Below are 24,459 nucleotides of genomic sequence, written 5' to 3'. Positions count from 1 at the left end.
TAAAGTGATTTTCGGAAGGGGGCCTTATATGGGAGCTATGACTAATTATGGACCGATCATCACAAAATTTGGTGGTGCTAGTTGGGCTTACATAAAACTTATTTGTGCTCTTTATAAGAGCTTAACTATTTTCAGATAGGGCAATCGTATGGGGACTAGGAGAAATAATGGATCGATTCTAGCCAATAGGCTCAGTCCTTGGGGCAATAGAAAATCTTGTAAAAAATTTTGTACAATTATCTTTGAAATTGCGACCTGTGTTTACATGGACAGACGGACGGACATTGCTTAATCGACTCAGAAAGAGATTCTGAGCAGATTGGTATACTTTAAGATGGGTGTTGAGACAATATTTTAGCACGTTACAAACATCAGCACTAACCCAATATAACCTCCCCACTATGGTGGTGTAGGGTATAAATATATGTTAAAGTACAAAAAAACAGATGAACAACAAATAAAAGGGCAATTCAACCTATAAGGGTAAAAGGGTTATCATTAGTGATTTTGGTACTTTTTTGGAACCTTTTGTATCTTTTGTATCCAAAACAACAACATTTTTGTTGTAGCTTTATACAATCACAAAAATAAATATTTTTTTATTCATTACATACAGATTTAAATATTTAAATATAGATAAATATTGGTACCTTTTGTATACCTTGTTATAAATTGAAACAAATTGTGTTGTACTTCGTCACACAAATATATATTTGAAAAGTACAATAGCTGGTAAAAAGGACAACTTTTTTTGTAAACCAACGACAACTGGCTTAAAATTTTTATTATCGATATCCTTAAAGATAAAAAGTTCATTTACAACTTACATTTCAGCAATTCAAACTAAGGAGTACAAATGAGTAAATATTTGTGAAGTTTTTTGGTACCTTTTATGTCTGTTGTTCTAAGACAACGAAATATGTGTTGTAGCATATTTCACGCAAATATGTACGGGATTGTTTAAAAAAAAATCATATACAGATTTATAGTTTTAAATGTAAATAGACTTCAGTAACGCAATTTAAGTTCGCAAAACAACCTATTCTTGGTAAATCCAAAATCAAAGGATCAAAAAAACAATAAGAAATCTGTTGTAACTTCGTACAATCACACAAATGTGTATTTCAAAATAATTTTTTTTTTAAACAATACCTAGGCAGCAATAGCGAGTAAAAAAGGGAATTTAGTTGTTCTTTTAAACTAATGTAAAATGGACTTATAATTTTTTATAAAAATTTGTTGACTGTTTATATTTGAAAAATCTATAATTTAAATGCGAACCGATAAGAATTAATAGTTTGGAAATTTGTTAGGTACTTTTTTATATATTGTTCTGAAGTGACAATAGTTATGCTGTAGATTTCAAATAAAGTATCTACAGATTTGAATTTTTAAATATTGATTTCTTGTAGGGATTATAAAAATCTTTATTTTCAATCGCTGGTAAAAACATATTCTTATTATTTTAACAAAATGAAATGCTAGCTAATCAGCGGCCCAGAATACATTTATTTTGAAATGATCATCATTTGAATAAATAATTTAAAATCTTCATTTGTTTTTTATAAAATCAATTGTGGTACTTTTTATTTTACATTAGGAAGGCCCCCAAAAAATAGTTATCTATATTACCAAAAAGTCCTTTAAAATATTTTGTTCATAAATATTATATAAAAAAACCGTTCAAAGCTGTATCAAATAAAAATTTCCGAACAATTCCAACCATCGACTTTCGATAATTGTATATGAATTTATATACTGTTTTAATAAAAATTTTCAAAAAACAAAACTGGAAGAATCCATCCCAAAACAAACGGAAAATTTTTATTTTCTGATATTAATGAAATTTAGTACAAAGTTTTCATCAAATCTTATTACGGTCTACAAATGAGGCTATCAATGCAAAAGTGGTGTAACCCCAAACTATTAATTTAGTGGTATATTCTACATTACTTTGTTATATAATATGTAATATAATTTGTTATATAATGCTCTGTGCAAAAACGATTTATTCAGGTCCATTTGCTTATGAATACCACTTTTGTATTCATATTGGTAATGTAACAAAAGAATTGTGAGTTACACCACTTTTGCGTTGTTGGCCTCAAATATGATGGCTTGTATTGGTAGACATATTATAAATGTGTGCCCATAACTTTTAGTTAAAAGTTTCAATCTTAATTTAATTTTAAAGATAAACATATTCATATTGATATGGTATGAATGTAAATTATTTCTTTTAATGTCTAAAGGTCTTTTCTTGGGGAAAGAAAAGTTCAAACTCATATTTCTCAAACATCGACTATTTAAAATATATATGAATGTACTACATTAATGATTTAAATTATAAATATATATAAAGGTAGACACTCGTTTAGCTTAGAAGTTATGAGAATAAATATTGTTTAAGTAGTAATCTTGGAAAGGATCAGGTGTAATAATTTATTTTCTACGCATGTAAACGCTTCTAAAATTTACTTAAGTCTTTGATTGATTTATACCTTTATAATTATACCCTACACCGGGGTATTATTCGTTTGTGCTGATATATTAGTCTAACACCCACCTTAAAGTATACCAATCGATTCAGAATCATTTAGATCGACTAAGATCCCATATAAAGCCAACTTCCAAAAATTACTTTAACGAGCATAAAACTCGTAACCAGACAAAATTCAACTCAAATAAGTTTAATATAGAAAGAAATCATGCCACCTAATTTCATTGCGATGGGTCCATAATTGGTTATAGCTGTCATGCAAACTCCACTTCCGAAAATCACTTTAACGAGCAGAAATTTCATACAAATTTTAACCTCAGTGTGTAAAAGGTATCTATTTACCCTCTCCTAGGCTAACCGTAAAGTTTACCGGTCTCTATCTCCGTGGAACCAATCACCAATCTTGGAATGTTTTAAAAATCGAATTTCTAATTTAGAATAAAGCTTTATTCGATCAATAATTGTGGATTATTCGTCACTTGGGTTGTCTTTCGAATAAAAATTATTCGAATAATCGAAGAAAAAATATATTTTTTATTTTAATGAATAATTTGTTTTCCATTTAGAATAAAACATTATTCGATCAATAATTGTGGATTAATCGAATAATCGAATAAATTAATTTTCAAGTTATAATTAAAATAAAAAATAAACAAAAATTTGGATAAAACTACCTCAATGAAAGAAGACCAGTAGTTTATAATTTTATTCCAATCGACCTAACTTAAAAATTAAAATCTTGTAAAAGCTAAAAGTCGAGAAAATTTTAAAAAACTCGAATAATAAAAAAATTTAAATTTTATTCGATTAAAATAAAACTCGAATAATTAACAATTCGAGTATTTTGCACGATTTCTCCATAATTTCGATACCAGTTCCAGGTTTATCTATACATATAACAATCAAAATGTCGAATTAAGAAAATAAACCCATTGAGAATTCTATCTTTGCCAAAATATGAAATATATTAAGCGTCCTTGTTAAGCCAGTAATCTTCTAATCTATCAGGGGCGCATTTCAATAAAATTAAATTTGTAATTATATTTTAAACTTAAATTAATTCACTAAAATTCTTACATCCATATGTAATCCACTTATAATATTTTACCACAATAAATTGTCAAACAATATTGTCCAACAAAAAAATCCCATCTTCTTTCTTTTTCAATTCAATTAAATCTTCCACACCATGTTAAAAGAAAACATTACAAAACATCGTAAATTATCTTAACAATGCCTTAATATTTGTTGTTTTTTTTTCTCTCTCCCTCAAATTTTATTACCCAATTTTTCAGGCATTTTAAATGTCTGCGCCAGCGAAATAAATAAACCCAGTAAAGTAACGACAACAAAACAAATTGCTGATGACACAACAACAACAACAACGAATACAGCAGCAGCCGCATCTGCACCAGTTGCAACAATTGCATTAACAAATGACGCTACCAAAGATAAAAGACAAACAAAAGACACAAAAGATGCATCCACTGTCTATGCAAATCATCGATCAGATACAGCAGCCAGTGTCCATAGAAACTCGAACACAAATTCCGATGATCCCGAAGAACCACAAGAAACCGTATACGGAACGAATGCCCGACAATTTTTAATAAGACCGCAGCAACAACATTTACAGCAGCAGCAGCAACAAAACGAAGAAGAACAACTGCCACCACAATTGAGAAATTATCCAGCCACCATAAGGCCGCACAATACACAGCTACTGGAACAAAGTCAGGAGGTGAGTATTACAATTATGTATTGTATGTATTACTGGTTGTATTATTTTTTTGAACAAAGCTGATTTAAGCTTTTTTTTTTTTGCTGCTGCCTGGAGCCAGCAGGCTAAGGCAACAGACATTAGGCATTGGATATTGTAAACGGTTGTAGTCGTAGTGTATAGCGTGGAATCGATTATATAGTCAGCTAGAGTGGCTGTCTGTCAATAGATGTTTAGTTGGAAAATATCAAAAGGTTAATGAGATAATTAAGGTGAGGAAAACGAAGCAAATATCTATGCGAATAAAGATTTACAATACAGCAACATTACAAAAATAATAACATGAAAATCGCTTTCATGGTAGCTAAAAGCCATTATTGTTAAACGTTTACAGCAGAGATGTCCAAACAAGGAATAGTTAATTTGATGAACAAATTTGTTGATTACAAAATTATCAATTAATTTAAGATTAAGAAAGACTGTTACATATCAGGCAAAGTAGTGCAAAATATACAAAAAAAATAAGAAACTCTACTAAGTTACTTTTTATAACTACCATCAAAAAAGTAACACATTCAAATATTTATCACAGATCCACATTACAATATAAATTTATTCAAAGTATTGGCCATTGCTAGCTTTGACCTTTTTCCATCTTTATGGAAACATATGGATTCCGCGCCAAAATAACTGATCATCTTTTGAGGTCAAGAACGAATCAAGCCGATTTCGGATAATTTGTTCTGAAGTGAAGCGTATACCAGAGAGAGCGTTCTGCATTAATCGAAACAAATAGTAGTTGAACGAGGCAAGGTGTGGCTTATAAGGCTTATGAGGCAACACTTTCCAACCACTTCTTTTTAAATAGTTTTTAACAGATAATGCAACATGTGACCAAGAGTTGCGAGTTTTTCGGCCTATGCTTGCTTCAAACGAATCATTTGCATTCGGTACAGCATCCCTCTGATAGTCTGTCCAGATTTCAGGAGCTCATAATAGATAGGACCCTTTAGGTCCTTGGATATTTGGCCAGACTTCACATACGATCTGTTAAGCCTATTATCGTAATGGATCCATTTTTTATTGCAAGTAATGATTCGGCACAAACATGATTTTATTTTATAGCGTTCAAGCAGCATTTCAGAAATGCAAAATCTTTTAAGTATTTTAAGGCCTCTCGACTGCAATTTTATTCCAATTTCCCTGCTTTTGGATGAATCCTGCTGCTCGCAAACTTTTAAAAATTGCTGCTTGATTTTAGCTCCCAATGATTTTTCAAGCTCTTTTTGAGTTTGACAACAATCTTCATGAAGTAATGCCTCCAATTCTTGGTCTTCAAACTTTTTTAGCTGGCCTAGGCAATCTTAGACTTCCGAGTCAAAATCACCCCTTCTGAACTGCACACACCAACTATCGCACGTTGAAACCGAACTGTGAACAATCGATGTTCTTTAGCGGTATTTTTTTCAAATTAAAGAAGTAAAGCAAAACTTCCCGCATGTGACGCTTTGTTGACACAAAATTCGACATTTTAGAAGCAAAAAAAACTTTGTTGTTTACTCTGATAGATATGTACTAGGGTATTCATTCGACTAATGATCGTTCGATTAATCGAATAATTTCTTACGAATAATTATTCGAACAATTTAAAAATGGCCATTTTCGAATAACGAATAATTCGAACAATTTTATGTAGAATAATCGAATAAAACGAATAATATTTAAATTAATTAAATTGCTTAAAATTAAGTAATAATGACTCACAAAAATTGTATTGTTTCTGAAATTCGACAAATAACTAAAGACAAAGGGACTTTTGATCACCGTAGATGAGTGTTCCGATAGCTCCTTCTATAAATATATAAATATTACTGCAAGAAGTTACAATTCTAAAATCAAATCTTTCAAAATTTTTAACTTAGGACTTGAACCAATGAAAATAAAAGGTACGGAATAAAATATTTGTTATTTAGCTGGCGAAATATTAGAAGAATCGCAATTAATAATCAAAATTTTTACTTAGATTAAAGTGGAGTTGAATGTGACGGAGAATGTGATTTTGAAACGGTCGTCGAAAGTGATATTGAGGATGACATTTATAATGATTACATTGAAATAGATGAAGGCCATGATCATAAAATATATGTATATAAGTGATGTTATTAACCGCATACGTAAGTGTTGCAAAATATTTAATAAATCGAATGATAAACACAAATATTGCAAACAAACGTTTTGTTGCAAGAAAAGCATGGAGTTCGTCTTATACATGATTTTGAACATCGTTGAACATCTTTGTCTAACAGGGTAATAAACTTTTTGCGTATTTGTAAATGCGTCAAACATGCACTACCTGACTTCAAATTAGCCACGTTCACTGACAATGATATCAAACTTTGGACAGATTCCCTTTATTGTGCAATTCCCCAAGACCACTTTATTAAGCAAAGATTCGGCAACGTTGATAGAGCTTTATGTATAATACAATTTGTTATAAATAATTTAGAAATAGTGAATAATTAATTCACTAAAGAATTAGTTACTCAATTTAAAACCCGAATTAATAAACGACATAATAAAGTTCTTAATACGTTTATATTATATTTGAATTGAGGATCAATGTCCAACTAGTTCAAATTTTTTAAAGCATAGCTCCAAAACGGAAACTAAAGGGTTTGCTAGTCAATTCTTTTGTAGATTGTTCGGGAGTTAATCTGATCACAATATTTCTGTTGAAAATTTAATGATGGCTTTTGTTTTTGAATGTTTTTAACGTTATTTTTTGTTTTTCTTTAACAATAAAATATTAAAAAACCGGCATCAAAACTTCATTCATTCCTTTTTTAAAAAAATTTAAATTATTCGAATAATTCGATTAATTTTAAACGTGTGATCGAATTATTCGAACAAGTTAAAATCTCTTATTCGAATTATTCGTTTTATTCGAATAAGAGAAAAATCGATTAATTCGAATACCCTAATATGTACCCTTCAAACCGACATATGAGTTATTAACAACAAAAACCGCGTTCAAAATATACGCCATCTGTTGTGAATCTCGCATTTTTAAGGTATTGCACCAAATAATTTCGAACAAGGAGTGGGCTAAGGCAGCAGCCCGAAGCTTAGCTCAGCTTAGGTAACGTTTTGATAGCTTTAATTCCATCATTCGTCCTAAATTTCTTGGCCACCATCATGTTGATTTAATGAAGGTGTGAATTTTACCTAAATCACCTCTTGATAGACAGGATTTCTTGATAATTATTTGTTGCCCAAGAATAAACAGATAAAATGTTCAGTGGACTCCTACTATTCATTAGAGCTTCTGCAGAAGTCGTTGTAAGAGATTCATTTTAGTAGGTACTCGTATATTTCTGGTCCCCTTGCAAGTGGCTGCTCATCTTTCCTTAGCATTTAAATGAAGTTTGCGATAAATCAGTTATTTTCCCCTCAACAGAGGAATGCGAATGAATTCATTCGAATTTATGATGGCTTTCGCAAGTTAGCCCTGTTATTGTCTTCAATGTTCCCGTGTCCAAGAACCCATACGAGAGTAACTCAAGAATGTCTCGCTAACTCTTTTAGAGACTCACGACATTCTCCGATGTGGTCTACAATTTCTAAGGATGTATGAGGATATCCTTCGATATCCCTTGATATACAAGGGCGTTTTTTTTTTTTTTTGGATAAAAAATCATTTTATTTTTAAACATAGTCTCCTTTAAGCTCTATATAATTTGTCCAAAGATTCTCCAATTTTGTATCCCTTCCAAAAAATAAGATTTGTCGAGGTCATCAAAATAGGCATTTGATGACCAATTCACCCCGAGAAAAACACTGTTTTGACTGCTGTTTGATCTCAGGTGTGTTGTGGTGGATCCACATTTCGTGGACGATGATTTTAATGATCATTCAAAATTGAAACCACTGTGATATGCCTATGGATTCTACAATCACTCTCGTTTTCAATCTCCGATTTGCCAACATCATATCGTGATTTGTTTCAATTGTTTCGGGTGTTGAGACCTCAACTGGGCGTCCGGAACATTCGGCATCTTCCGTGCTTGAACGGCCACAACGTAATTCAGTATTCCTCTTTTTTACCATTGAAATTGATGGTGCAGAGTTCCCATAGTATTTATTAAGACTAGCCTTGGTTTGAGTTATGGTTTTCGTGAGAAGGTGAAGGTGAAAGTATATATATTCTGGATCCTTATAGATAGCGGAGTCGATTAAGCCATGTCCGTTTGTCTGTTGAAATCAATTTTCTGAAGACCCCAGATATCTTCGGGATCCAAATAATTCTGTCAGACATGCTTTCGAGAAGTTTGCTATTTAAAATCAGCAAAATAGTGGGCCGATTTGGCTGAGATATGAGGAAAAAACCTATCTGGTTTACTAAGTCATTAATATAGACAATATGGATATCTAATGATAGATATTTCAAAGACCTTTGCAACGACGTATATAAATCATAGTAAGTTGGACCTACAGTGGGTCAAAATCGGAAAAAATATTTTTTAACCCGATTTTTTTTTACAAGAAGTTTTTTTCGCTAAATATTAAAAAAAAAAATTGAAAAAACAAAAAAAAAAAATTACAATTTAAAAAATTAAAAAAAAAAACAATTCCAAATTTTTTTTTTCAAAAAAAGGAAAAAAAACTGCAAAAAAATAAATTTTGTTTACCTAAAAATATTTAAAATTTTTATTTCGAAGTATAATTTGGTGAAGGGTATATAAGATGCGGCACAGCCGAATATACTTTTTTCCATTTTTTCCTCAATTCACGATGTAGTCAGCTATCAATGGTTTTCAAAGACAAACTAAATGACGCAGCTTGTTAAAATTTTGACAGAAGTCAACTGACAGATGCCTGTTGACAGGAGCAGTGTTGCCCTTACAGTTAAGAGGGGGAAATTCAAAAAGTTACGGACTTGTATAGTCATTATTTCTGCTTGAATTATACTACTGTAGTCTGGGAGTCTAATAGACATTCTCAGATTCAGCTGGTCGGAAAAGTTACCACAATCGACTATATCTAGTGATCTTGATCAGTCTGTGAATATTTGTATAGCACTCCCGTATTTGTATAGCACTCCTGTATAATTGTAATAAAACCAGTATCGAAAACGGATACAATTATGATATAATTACAAAGGATTTTAATATTAAGAGAACGGCTTATACACAAGTGTTTAACTAAAGTATTTCATGTTTTCTCGTCGCTACTGCTATTTTTTTAAACACTAACAAAATTAAATGAAACATTTTACAAAAATATTTTGTAGATTTAAGAATGAATGGACAGACAGACTGACTGACACAATTCTTTAATCTCAATTATTTTGAAAACTAAACTAAATATTTGAAATTCTTTGCCATATAATGTTGGGCACCGCAGCAAGCTGCTGTTATAAATTCAAAGCTATTTTTTAATAACCGAATACGAAGAAGACATTATCTAAAGTAATGCAGTTATTGTTTTTTTCAATTTAATTTTTTTCTTTGCTTGTTAAATGTAGTTGACAAGTTTTTTTGTTTGTGGCAATGCAACTGTGGAATACTTTTTGTAAAATATTTTTTTTAGTTTTTACAATTATGTTTTGTTTTAGTTGATGTTGTAGTTGCTGTTGTTATTGTACTTGTATTATATTTCAAAGGAGATTCATACATTGATTATATTGTGTTTTGTTTTGTTGTTTAGTTTCTAATATTTTTTTTGCTCTTAACTAATAAACTACTAGGCTGCAAGTGATGCTAGCCTAGCATTTTTAAATGCTCTATGAGATGTTTTTCTTTTTTGTAATGTTTTATTATTATTGTTGTACTTGTAGTTAGTGTTAGTGTTGTTATTGTTATTAAAGTTTGTTGCAACAATATTGTGGTTAATTTGTTCATGGGGCCTATGTCGTGACTAGTTTCTCATACACGATTCTTACTGTCAGCATTTAGTAATACTGTTTTTTTTTTGTATTTTTTGTTGTTCATCTCTGTTGCCTTGCAATTACAACGTTTACAAATGTTTAATGTTTTGTTTGTAAACCATAAATTATGCTTTACAATAAGTATTGTGTTAGAAAATTATAGGACTAAACTGTGGATGTTTGGTTAAGTGAATTGTAGCAATGCTTTCTATATAGAGAATTGTGGAGGTTTCAATGAAATCCTATTGGTAAATTCTAAGATTATAAAGATTTTTGTACACTAGAATAGGCAGTTTAATAGATTATAAACAAGTATGAAAGTATAGTCGGTCAAGCCCGACCTACACTGAGTAAATGAGCAAAAAATGATTTTCGGAAGTTGCCCTTATATGGGAGCTATGAGCAAGTATGGACCGAGATTAGGCAGTGTGATTTATTTCTATCAGCCCAATTATGAATAAAAATTCCTCGCGAGTTTTTCGCCTTTTCTCATTTTTCCTATTCAAATTCAATGGGAAAAAACTTCCGCGGAATTTTTTATTCATAATTGGGCTGTATATGAAAATAATTGCACAACTTTTTTATTTTCCCGGCTCTTAACTGAAAGGGCAACACTGCTTCTGTCAACAGGCATCTGTCAGTTGACTCCTGTCAAAATTTTAACAAGCTGCGTCATTTACTTTGTGTTTGACAGCCATTGATAGCAGACTACCTCGTGACTTGTTTTTAAATTAAATTTAAAAAAGCGAATTTCGTCTGCTCATTAAGCATTATTTTTTGGGGGAAAAACCCTCGCTCAAATAAAGGCTAAGCTTGATAAATACTACCATCAATTTCAATGGTAAAAAAGTGGTCGTACAAGCACTGATGATGTTGAAAGTTCTGGACGCCCAGTTGAGGTCTCTACACCCGAAACAATTGCACAAATCACGATATGGTGTTGGCCGATCGGATATTGAAAGTGCGAGAGATTGTGGAAGCCATAGGCATCTCACATGGCTCAGTGGTTTCAATTTTGAATGATCACTTGGGTGTGAGAAAGCTTTCCGCAAGATGGCTGCCACGTTTGCTCACAAAAGGATACACACATGTGCAGTTTCCATGACAAAAATCCATGAAAAATGCTCCCTCTTCCGCTCTATTCTCCTTAGTTAGCTTAGTGAATATTTCTTGTTTTCAAACCTGAAGAAATGTCTCGGCGGAAAGAGATTTGACTCCAACGATGAAATCATCTCACAAAAGATACCTATTTTGAAGACCTAGACAAATCTTATTTTTTGGAAATGATAAACCAATTAGAGAAACGTTAGACAAACAGCATAGAGCTCAAAGAAGACTATGTTGAAAAATAAAAAAAAAAATTATCCAAAAATATGTGTTTCATTCTAAAAGACAAGGACTTTTTTTACCTAATCTCGTATAATAAAGATTGCCGATTGGTTTAATTGATTTAAAACAAAAGATTCAAGAACAAAACATTTTTCTTTGCCAGCCTAACGCAATTGATGTTTGTGTCTTTAATCTTTAGTTTTTATTTATAGAAAATTAATTTTTATACCCTTCACCTTCGTGAGAAGGGTATATATAAGTTTGTCATTCCGTTTGTAATTTCTACATTTTTCATTTCCGACACTATAAAGTGTACATATTCTGGATCCTTATAGATAGCAGAGTCGATTAAGCCATGTCCGTCTGTCTGTTGAATTCAATTTTCTAAAGACCCCAGATATCTTAGGGATCCAAATCTTCAATAATTCTGAGATATGATGAAAAAACCACGAAAATCTCGATTTTTTGCCTATTTTTGACCTATATCTGGATTACTAAGTAGTTAATATAGACAATATGGATATCTAATGATAGATATTTCAAAGACCTTTGCAATGACGTATATAAAACCATAGTAAGTTTGACCTACAATGGGTCAAAATCGGAAAAAATATTTTTTAACCCGATTTTTTTTTCACCTACATTTTTTTTTTTGGTAAATATTAAAAAAAAATTTAAAATTTAAAAAAAAAAATTTTAAAATTAAAAAAATTAAAAACAATTCGAAAATTTTTTTTAAAAAAAATAAAAAAAGTGCAAAAAAATAAATTTTGTTTACCTAAAAATATTTAAAATTTTTATTTTGAAGTATAATTTGGTGAAGGGTGTACAAGATTAAGCACAGCCGAATATAGCTCTATTACTTGAATCTATTAAATTTATAACTTTGTTTCAATTTTGTAATTCCACATTAAATTTTGTAATTGTTACATTAATTGTGTCATGTTAACATATTTAATTTGTAGCCAACTGTCTGAAAATAGTTTTCGCCAAATTGAGTGTCGTTAATGAAACAATTATTTGCTGACAACTTAACAACTGTTTAAGTATTCTCCTGCAATTACATACAAAATAATACTATTTCTCACAACTTCAAAGTTAACTGAAAAACGGCTGCACAAATCAACCACAAATTTTCCAAAATTTTAAACAGCAAAAAAAAAAACAATAATAATTGCAACAATTTAACATGAACAAGACCTCTATTAAAAAAAAAAAAGAAAAACACTATGATGATTATGGTTTTAATATGACAAGAATTGGCGAAGCGTAGAAACGCCACCACAGACTGCACCCTCAACGCCTCAGTGTGGAAAACTTTAAAAAAACTACATATAATATAAATAAACACCTTGTGTGAATGAATAGTGTGGCATCTTAGACAACACCATAAAAACACATTAAAATTAATTTATGTTTATAAAAATCCCAAATAAGATGCGAATAAAAAAAAAAACTTAATAAATTCATATAAAAACTTATTTGAGGTTGATGGATTATTATATAATTTTAAATTTATTGTGAATATATACATAAATAAGTATTTGTAGTATTTATTTAATTAGGGGAAGATATCCCAAGTGTAATATTTATTAATATACATAATGCCAAATACAGTTGTAAATACACCGCGTTGTTTCAACCGAATTAGTCGCCAATCGAATGTAGTCCCAAAATTCGATTACAACGATGTCAGAAAAACTAACTCCATGTCAGAAAATACCAACTATAAGAATGTATCAGTCAAATTTGGTGTTTAAACCACTTCCACCTTACTTCTAAAACACACATAGTAGTAAAAATTTACCTAACAAATGGTAAGAAAATTCTATTACATTAAAATTTTGAAATTCAAACAATTCTCAAATGGTTTAATGTATATTTGATCTATAGAGATTTTATAAAAAATATATAAATTAAATATATAAATAATTTAATTTACAACTTTGTTTACAGTTAAAATTTCAACCCCCTAAAATTTTAATGTAAGAAAATTTAAAAATATTTTTTTCGTTTGTTCAAAATATACGGTTTTAATATGTGAAAGAATTAAAAAATATTATAGCGGAGTTCACTATTAAGTGCGAATAGTCTTGCATCATTGCAAATGCAAAATTGTACAGTTTTTTGTGTGTATTTTGTTATTGGATTACGGTAAAATTTTGCAATGATGCAAAGTGAACTCCGTTTATGGGTTTGTAAAAAATTGCGTTAGAAATGCAATTCTATTGCAATTTTCACGAAAAAATCGTCTGTAGATGATTTGATGAGAATATTATTGGTTTTAAGAAAACAGGCTGCGAAATTTTTTCCAAAGCAAACACATCAGGTATATTCAAAAATCAATTTTGCATTGTGTTAAGCTGAAAAGGTGGGTGAAAGGCTGGATAATTGGAAGATATGTTCAAACTCTCTGAGCCGAAACAAAATTGTTTAGATTTTGTACTCAGAATAATGTAAAAAACAATATGAAACGAAAAGGAAGAATAAAACAAATGAATTAGGAATTTTCTAATTATTTATTAAATTATTTGGAAGGTGGATTCTTACCATATGGAACAATAGGATTAGGATAGCGATGTGAACATGTTAAAGTTTGTAGAATTGGACCAACATGGAGTAAAGAATTCAAACTTTGTCCATTTGACGAAGAAGCAGAGGCATTAAAAACAACACGAACCTTGGTAGAAACGCTATCGGGTTTTATAACAGCGTGATGTGGTAGATAATAAAACCTAGGACTTTCGGATAGTTCAGGAGAAGCGACTTTAAACATGTGATCTAGGGTTTCGTACTCCAGAACCACTTTATCATATTCAGTTTTGAAATCTGGTGTCCGAATTAATCTAGCTTCGTTTCGAAAGAATTGCGCCATAGCGCTAGACCTAGAGTTGCCTAAGGACAAGGTTTCAGGAAACTCTTCCTTGAAGGGAAGCGAAACTATATATCGTCATTTTGAATCTCTTTTTGTTGTACGGGTATATAAATCTTCGCAAGCCTGATCGGATGAGGACATAATGTTCTTCCTCGGAAGATTCTCCACCTCCCAAAAACGAGAAATTTCTTTATCTAAAGAAATTTCACAGAAATTTGAAACTATTGTTCGAATTGGACTATTATATTGAGAAATTGGACCAGTTAGGATTCATCCAAAGATGGTTTCTTGCGCTAAGAGGGATTCGCAAACATTTTGCTTTATCCCTGAACGAACAACAGAGGGGAAAATATCAGCGCCAATAAGAACATCTATCCTTGAAGTGGCATAAAATTTAGGATCGGCTAGTGGAATATTTGGAAGATTCGACAATTTAGACTTTGGAATGGACTGAGAAGAAAGTTGAGGGACTACAAGCGCCGTAACTGGAAGAGAAACCCTATCATCTAAGTTTGACCCTAGTACAAAAGAACACTGATGTTGAACAGTTGCAGAAATTGACTGATTTAATCCTGAAATTTTTGCACTGGTAGATTGAGAGGGAAGCTTGAGAAGGTTGAATAAACGTTCTGAAATAAATGTACCTTCAGACCCAGAATCTATCAATGCGCGTGCTTGGTATTTCGTACCAAGGTGACAAACGTTTATCCATGCTGTCCCTAACAAAACACCCATTGAATGTGTAGCGAAACAAGATTGTACTCTACTAGAACTAGAACTATCAGTGGACTGTATATTGGATGAAGTAGGACGAGAATAAGGCTGTGAATTTGGATTAAGATTTGTCGCCATATTGGAACTCTGAACTGTAGAAGACGGAATTTGATCTTCAACATCTTTGTGTAAAAGTGTATTGTGCTTCTTTTTGCACTTAAACATGTGTTTTTGCTTGTACAATTTCTCACGCTGAATGTTATGAAAATCAGACTATCTCTTTCTCTTATAATGCCTAAAACCATCTGTCAACCTGGCCAAGATGTCTAAAATGTAGTTTCCGTTCTAAGCTATGAATTTTTCCTTCTTGTTTTTTCATCATTCGAACCTTAAGGTAATATATTCTCCTTGAATCCAATAAATTCCTATTGTTCAAAACCTAATCCTAATTCTGTGCATTTCTTATTTATTTTCATTATTCATTGCATTGTCAATTTTGGTTTCGTTTCTGAGATAAACAAAATAAAATTATTATTTTGTTTATCATTGGCTCTGAGAGTAGTAAACATTAATCCATCCAGATTCCCAGCAAAAGCTTTCTTTTTTCAATTAAACATTTGATCCGGTTTTTTTTACCTCAATTTTTTCGCTTGTTCTTTTGCTTCTAAGCTCTTCATCGCATTGCGATCAGGAACTATCTGAACTTTATACGGTGTTCTTTGAAAGAGTTGTTCTACTTTTTTTGCCTTACCAATATCTATTAGACCTAATTTTTGATCCAGGTTGTCTTTCGATGTTCAAGTCCTCCTTCTACTGTTTAACGGAAACTTATATTTACACAGATATCCAAAGATTTTCAGAAAAAATTGTAGTTAATCATCAAGATTTTGTTGACATACGTTGTCTGCTATAGTTGTTGCCCAAGTTGAAATCTACAGAATTTAAAACCTATCTCAGTTTATTTTAAATTTGTGTAAGATTTGTTAATCACTTAAGTCAGACCAAAATTACAGTTATTATTAAAATATCGTTAGCGAAATAATCAATATTAGCTTTACCGTTACATTTAAACCGTTTTGAATTGGTAGCCGACCTTGATTTTAACAAAATATTTTTGGGAATCATAAGATTTGCACAGCTTTGCCCAATGTTTTATTGTTTGGAGTACATAAAACATATTCTTCATTTTATAATGAATATTTTTTTATTTTTAATGTAGTTTTCTATTTAAATTAATATTTTTATTTTATTGTATTTGTGTCATTATATTACAGCTGTTTACAGATTAAAATTTTAATATTTCCTATATTTATTATTAAAGCCATGGTCATATGTATATAATAAACTGCATATCAATTTATCTGTGCCTTGGAATATTTTGCGGAACAAGATATAAGACATAGTAGTAGTTTATGATAAATTAATTTTATTTATTTAGCGCACAAAACAACGAATTCCATTTCCCAACATATTTCCTAACTATGGATTTAATTGTAAATTATTGATACTTAGCTTCATATCCCCAGTTAATAAATATACTAATTATTCATAAATACATATTTTAATAAATTTTAACAAAACAATATTAATCAATTGTTATGGATATTTTCTTGTGAAAAAAAAATAAAAATAATACAAATTTCTTTATAGATTTGCATTACAAAAGTCTTGACAAGAAAAGAAACAATACAATGATTTTAATTCATTAAAATGTGTTAGGCAAAAACAAACTAAAAAAAATATATATTTATTTATTACAGCAAGGCTTATTAAAGTTATTATGTATGTTGTTTTTGTATTCACATTATTATTTTTATTATTTATAATAAATTTGAATTTAAGTAGTAAAGCATCATGAATCACCTCAACATACATACCAACCAAACTTAATAACAAAAAGCATGAATTTTAGTTAAACAAAAGGGCCAACAAGTAATTTTAAACAAATAACTTTAGGGGTAAAATTGTTAATTCACACAGTTTTTTTTTCACTTTGAGGCAGAGACATAAAATCACACATAAATAAATTATGCATCTAACAAATATTGGGTAATGGGTAACTAGCTATTGCAACAGCAACAGCTCAACTTAAAACTTTCTTCCCACGCGCTGTTTTTTTTTTTTTTTTTTGTTTCCTTCTTTTATTTATTAAACAGCACTTGTTTAAGAGTTTTCGCAATAGGTTTTTTTCTTCTTTTGTTTATTTAATGTTGCGATTTTTATTTCTAAATTAAAGTTATGTCCAAAATGTATGCTAAAGAGTTATAATTAAATTATGTTTGTGTTTTGTAACTGTTGGATAATAAATTTGTTTATTTAATTTTAGGTACCTATTTAAGTAAATTTTAAATACACACTTATATTTAATTATATGCATACATAGTTTTATTAAATATTTACTCACAATTGTTTTTATATTGCAATTTAACTGGCATTTAAATTGCTTCTGTATGAAGAAGTTTCCACTAGAGTTATAAATGTGGCCAAGGTTTTGGAAAATCTTAACATTTAATTTTTAACTCTTTTTTTTCGTTGGTTAATTACTGTAGCCAGTGGCGTGAAATGTGAATTATTTTGGTAAATAAATATTAATGCTTTAATAACACGCACTTTTAAAGAGGCTGATGTCTTTTTTTTAATGTTCAAGTCAAAAAATGTGCTGTGTAAAACAAAAGGCTTAAGATTGTTACAAATGAACAACTCTCTCTAAAATCAAAGAATTTAAGAAACAAACTTAATTTCAAGAAAACATTCATGTTATCGGTAACTCAATTTTCTGTAGAAAATCTTCGAGTTATCGATAACTCAAATTGCTATAAAAAATATTCATGTTATCTACAACTAAATCAACAATTTTCTATAGAAAAATTTTTCGATAACTCAACAATTTTCTATAGAAAATTTTTTCGATAACTCAACAATTTTCTATAGAAAATTTTTCGTGTTATCGATAACTCAACAATTTTCTATAGAAAATTTTTCGTGTTATCGATAACTCAACAATTTTCTATAGAAAATTTTTCGTGTTATCGATAACTCAACAATTTTCTATAGAAAATTTTTCGTGTTATCGATAACTCAACAATTTTCTATAGAAAATTTTTCGTGTTATCGATAACTCAACAATTTTCTATAGACAATTTTTCCTGTTATCGATAACTCAACAATTTTCTATAGAAAATTTTTCGTGTTATCGATAACTCAACAATTTTCTATAGAAAATTTTTCGTGTTATCGATAACTCAACAATTTTCTATAGAAAATTTTTCGTGTTATCGATAACTCAACAATTTTCTATAGAAAATTTTTCGTGTTATCGATAACTCAACAATTTTCTATAGAAAATTTTTCGTGTTATCGATAACTCAACAATTTTCTATAGAAAATTTTTCGTGTTATCGATAACTCAACAATTTTCTATAGAAAATTTTTCGTGTTATCGATAACTCAACAATTTTCTATAGAAAATTTTTCGTGTTATCGATAACTCAACAATTTTCTATAGAAAATTTTTCGTGTTATCGATAACTCAACAATTTTCTATAGAAAATTTTTCGTGTTATCGATAACTCAACAATTTTCTATAGAAAATTTTTCGTGTTATCGATAACTCAACAATTTTCTATAGAAAATTTTTCGTGTTATCGATAACTCAACAATTTTCTATAGAAAATTTTTCGTGTTATCGATAACTCAACAATTTTCTATAGAAAATTTTTCGTGTTATCGATAACTCAACAATTTTCTATAGAAAATTTTTCGTGTTATCGATAACTCAACAATTTTCTATAGAAAATTTTTCGTGTTATCGATAACTCAACAATTTTCTATAGAAAATTTTTCCTGTTATCGATAACTCAACAATTTTCTATAGAAAATTTTTCCTGTTATCGATAACTCAACAATTTTCTATAGAAAATTTTTCCTGTTATCGATAACTCAACAATTTTCTATAGAAAATTTTTCCTGTTATCGATAACTCAACAATTTTCTATAGAAAATTTTTCCTGTTATCGATAACTCAACAATTTTCTATAGAAAATTTTTCCTGTTATCGATAACTCAACAATTTTCTATAGAAAATTTTTCCTGTTATCGATAACTCAACAATTTTCTATAGAAAATTTTTCCTGTTATCGATAACTCAACAATTTTCTATAGAAAAATTTTCCTGTTATCGATAACTCAACAATTTTCTATAGAAAATTTTTCCTGTTATCGATAACTCAACAATTTTCTATAGAAAATTTTTCGTGTTATCGATAACTCAACAATTTTCTATAGAAAATTTTTCCTGTTATCGATAACTCAACAATTTTCTATAGAAAATTTTTCCTGTTATCGATAACTCAACAATTTTCTATAGAAAATTTTTCCTGTTATCGATAACTCAACAATTTTCTATAGAAAATTTTTCCTGTTATCGATAACTCAACAATTTTCTATAGAAAATTTTTCCTGTTATCGATAATTCAACAATTTTCTATAGAAAATTTTTCCTGTTAACGATAACTCAACAATTTTCTATAGAAAAATTTTCCTGTTATCGATAACTCAACAATTTTCTATAGAAAATTTTTCCTGTTATCGATAACTCAACAATTTTCTATAGAAAATTTTTCGTGTTATCGATAACTCAACAATTTTCTATAGAAAATTTTTCGTGTTATCGATAAGTCACTCCATTTTCTACAAGTTATCGATAACACTTATTTTATAAAATATTTTCTTGCTATCATAATTTTTAATACTTTTTCAATCTTAGTTCCGCTCCCTTCAATTCAAGAATTTCATTTTATTTCTTTACAGATTCAACATTTTGCTTATCTCCAAGACTTAAGCCGAAATCAGCACAAAGTACAAAATCAAGGTAAATCTCAAACGGGACAAGGCAAAAAAACTGCAGCCTCAAGTTTACGCGGTCAAACGCAAACAAGTCAAGTGGAAGAAACCGAACAACGATATGCCGTAGCAGTAGAACAGCCAATACCCCAGCATCCAAGAGGCCATCTATATCGACAACAAATTCCCTATCATTTAGCGGTCCAACAACAGCAACAACAACAGCAGCAGCAACAGTCACAACAACAGCAAGCTGACCAGCAGAATCCACAACAGGCACAGTATCAAATTATACCAGAAGAACAATTTTTGAAGATACTCGAAGAAGAATTACAGGCCAGAGCCTATCACGAAGATCAAGTAAGAAGACATCAGGCAGTACAGCAGCAACATCAACAACGCCAACAACAACAGCAGCAACAACATCATCAACAGCAGCAGCAACAACAACACCAACAGCAATCGGCAGCCGCTGCTGGAGCAGCCTCTCAGAAAGTGGGTTTGCAAGCTCAAGGTTTGGGCAATTATAGACAAAGACTAGAAACTGAGGAAGATGCCCAACAAGAATATGTTCAATTTGTACAAAGGCCTAGAGGGGGACCAAAATACTTGCCCTTACCGCAAGGCGCGCAAAGGGAGGAACAATCAGAACAGGAGTTAGCAGCATCGCCACAGCCCTTACCACCACAACTTGCCTACTACCAGCCTCAAATCAGCTATAAGACTTTACCCAATCATCCCTTGGCCAAATCCTCATTGGAAAAAGAGATTGAAATGCTTTTGGCCTCGAATAAGCCCAATGTTGCACCCGTACAGATTATTGACAATTCCAATGAGCCATCAGCATTAATTAACCATCATCATAGAGCCCCAGCACCTCCTATACCACCGCCACAACCTTCAGCCCGAACACCCAAATCATATCTGCCTAGTACCGTGGCTCCCAATAGTCTGCATGATGCCAATGATCAACCATTTGTACCATCTCTGTATCGATTTGGTAATTACCCACAACCCACACAAAATTATCCCGCTCCGGTGTCACAACAAATTATTGATGCTAAAAAACTGGGTCCAGTAGTTTATCCTCAGCAAAGTCAAAGACCCAACCCTTCTGCTCAGCCCCCGGTGCAAGCATCACAGTTTTACTACCAGGAAGCCGGCCCTTCTCCCTCACCATCACCCAGACCTAAAGCATATCGCTCGAAATATGGCACTAAATTTGCCACCACACCCACGCCTCTCAAGGCTCGTCAAAATGAACTTAACTATCCACAGCATACAAAATATGCTCAGCCTTTATATGACCTTGAAAGACCCGCCCCTTCGGTGGCACCAGGTTCACCCACACATTTCTATCCTAGTCCACCCGATCCACATAGAAGTATACCACCAACAGCACAACCAACACCAGCCGCCACTGTTAAATACACCGCTCCACCAAACGACTTTCAACAATATGCCTTGCCCGGTCCCTCTTCCTCACAGTCTAGTATTTATGTGTCCCAAGGAACTGGCATAGCTACACCATCTCGCCCCATTAGCACCGTTAAACCAAAAACATTAGATGATCTAAAACAACTACATTTACCCCAACCTGGTGGTAAACCTCTAACACAAGCCCAATTTCAGGCTTTAGTAGATGCTGGCTATCCAGTAACCGCTGTGCCCGTTCCAGTGCCCGTACCTTATGACCAATATGTTAAAGATCATCCCGATTATCGTAATTCACCGCCACCACAACCTCCTGCATTACCTGTTAACTATGAACATTTAATGCGTTTTGCACAATTGCAACAAAACCATCAAGTTCCTCAATACGGTCAGCAACGACCCATTCACCCACGCGCTCTAGTTGGACGACACTCAGAGCCATCGGTGAAAATTGTATCCTCTGGCTCAGAACCACAAACTGCTCAAGCAATTGGCGGTGGCAGTGTAACATATTTGCGAGCAATACCCGAAAATCAAAAACGACGTCCACGAGATGAAACCGAAACAAAAGTGCTTGGAGCTACAGACGAAGAGAAGGATGCTGTAGAAACGAAACCAGTCGAAGAGAAGAAAGCGAAATAGTAAAAGAGCATGTTCACACACATACTAAGCATAATATACTACTATAATATTATTATTTTTTTTATTTTTATTAATTATTTTATTAAATTAAATAAAAAGTATTAAATTTTTAGTTAAGTATTTTATTTGAATAAATTATGTACATTTTTTTTTTATTTGTTAATAAATCGATTTAAATAAATTTTATATAAAAACTAAACGAAGATTGAGTTCCTGACAATAATTGATTAATATTACAGAGCAGAATATAAAACTGTCCTTTTTTCTACCGAAATTAGTAAAGAAAATCTTATACAGACTTTGCAGAAACTGCAGCTAGCAATATTAAATAAGTGTAATTTAATAACACAACTGAAGTAAAACTCCAGGTAATGAAATCTGGTTCCGTTCAGTGTGTCATAAACGCATAAGGCGTAATACCATATCATTCTGATGTACATTTTGTGGTAACTGGTGTCATCTGAAAAGGTCACAGCGTCTTGTCGCTAAGATTAGTAGTGAGTTGTTGTAGTTCACAGCCTTAAAACCCCATAAAATATTGTTCCAACTCCACCCAATGGATACAACAGGGGGTAATTAGGAGGAATAACGAAGCAAAAAAGTGATCGTAGAATCTGATACTCTAGTGAATATAACTCTCATATTCTATTGAATATAACATCGCTTTTATAATAAAGAGAAAGCGATCACTGTTGAGAAGCTAACATTCGTGAACTACAACAAAGACAACTGGCATGGCATCACGAACTATATCGAATTCTCTCTTCGTCCCTTGCCTCCATACAAATGACATGTTCCGGAAAGGGTGAGACAATTTTTAGACAAATTGTTCTCATGGCGACAAGGCATTTTATCCTTGTAGAAAGAATCAAATTATTAGACATTTTACATACCATGCAGCAAGCATGGCTTAACAACGAATTCTCTACGTTATAGCTGATGAGCAAATTGTGCTGCTGACAGCAGAAATTGATAATATTATCAATAAATATCGATGTATTAAATTGTTACACCATCTCATCCATTGCAAAATTTGCATCAAACGGTTCTGGCCTACTATTTAGACCAGAACCATTCTACTATTTAGACCAGGACCCAAACTGCCGTAGTAAGAAGAACAAAAATTCTCGATCGTGATTCTCAGAGATTCGCCTTCACTCCCAGTGAAGTCGAGAACATTATCTACAACTCAAACATTTCGAAAGCTCTTGGTCCGGACGGCATCTCTACATTGAAGCTGAAAAAAACTTGGTACGGGTTTGCATCGTAGAGATAAGTCTCAATATGTTAGAAATAAGGTCACAAAATCTCTCACGAATGAGCAAAGAGACAATTTTGGAGATTTATAAGGTCGCTCTCTTCTCAATTACGTTCCGCCAATATGTAACTAATTCCTCAGCGACACCCAAAGGCGAGTTTTACAACGTCCCACAATAATGAACTGCGTATCGCAAGATGATCGTGTCAGTCAGGCAAAATTTAAAAAATTCCCCGGGAGTTTTTTTCCTTTTCTCATTTTTCCTATTCAAATTCTATGTTAAAAAACGAAAAGGGAAAAAACTCCCGGGGATTTTTTTTCATAATTGGGCTGAATGTGTTGTTGACCAGACATCTTGTCATCTGTCTACTCACACCAATCATCAAATTCTGATGCAGGATACCCTTCCCCGAAACATCCAGATGAACTTCAGATGCTATCGTAATGACATACAAAACGTCATCGCAAATGATCAGAAAACATTGCATCAAATGGCGGTTTCTGAAGCTATTTATTAATGGATATAGAAGCAATAAAGTCCTAAATGAAAACCCCCCACCTGCGATTGCGGATAGTGAGATGCTAGATTGTAGGTACACAAGATCTATCCTTGCACAAATAAGATCCAGTTGATGCAGTTTCCTCAACTGCTACCGTGAACGAATTGTTTCCGGTATTTTAAACCGTTATCCTGGCTGACACCAGAGCCCTCAAGATACTGTGCATTTATGGTTAAGACCGATCGAGGTGATATAGCGTGTGTTCGTAAATGCAGTTAAGAACTCTCGACAACAGTGGAACTAAATTTAGTTGATTACTGTTCGCTGCTTATTCGGAATGAATGCAAATATAATGACTTTTGTATATATTGCCAAAACGAGAAGCCGATGAGTCACCTTCCCGAGATGCTGAGTAATTTCCCTTTGCACTATCACTTGGATCTCTAAGATATGTATGTCGGACTGATGAATGGATTGAATAAGGACTCACAATGGTCGGAAGCACCTTATTACTGAACCTTTATTTCCAGATATCACAACGTCTCAATAAGATAGTGAAATAATAATACCATGAGAATGTGTTTGGCATTATTATTTGATGTATGAAGAAATTGTCAATTATGAGGTCTCAAAATGTGACTATCGTTATAGTAAAGACAAGTATAAATGTGTCTTTTCTCGCTTTAGCGGTTATCAGTATTCCCGCTACAATAATACCA

General features: G+C 31.7%; 1 protein-coding gene across 1 annotated transcript; it reads left to right on the top strand.

Annotated features, from left to right (window-relative positions):
• The first annotated feature begins 3,689 nt into the window (after positions 1-3,689).
• Positions 3,690-22,181, top strand: LOC135955430 (ataxin-2 homolog). Its single transcript, XM_065505781.1, has 3 exons — positions 3,690-3,717; positions 3,796-4,241; positions 19,874-22,181. The coding sequence occupies exons 1-3, from the start codon at positions 3,690-3,692 to the stop codon at positions 21,980-21,982; spliced, it is 2,583 nt and encodes an 860-aa protein (XP_065361853.1). The 3' UTR covers positions 21,983-22,181.
• The last annotated feature ends 2,278 nt before the right edge of the window (positions 22,182-24,459 follow it).

Source organism: Calliphora vicina, chromosome 3, assembly GCF_958450345.1.
Source record: "Calliphora vicina chromosome 3, idCalVici1.1, whole genome shotgun sequence".
In the NCBI taxonomy this organism is placed as follows: Eukaryota; Metazoa; Arthropoda; class Insecta; order Diptera; family Calliphoridae; genus Calliphora; species Calliphora vicina.
Note: the sequence above shows the minus strand (reverse complement) of the source record. Positions and strands in the feature narration are given on the sequence as shown.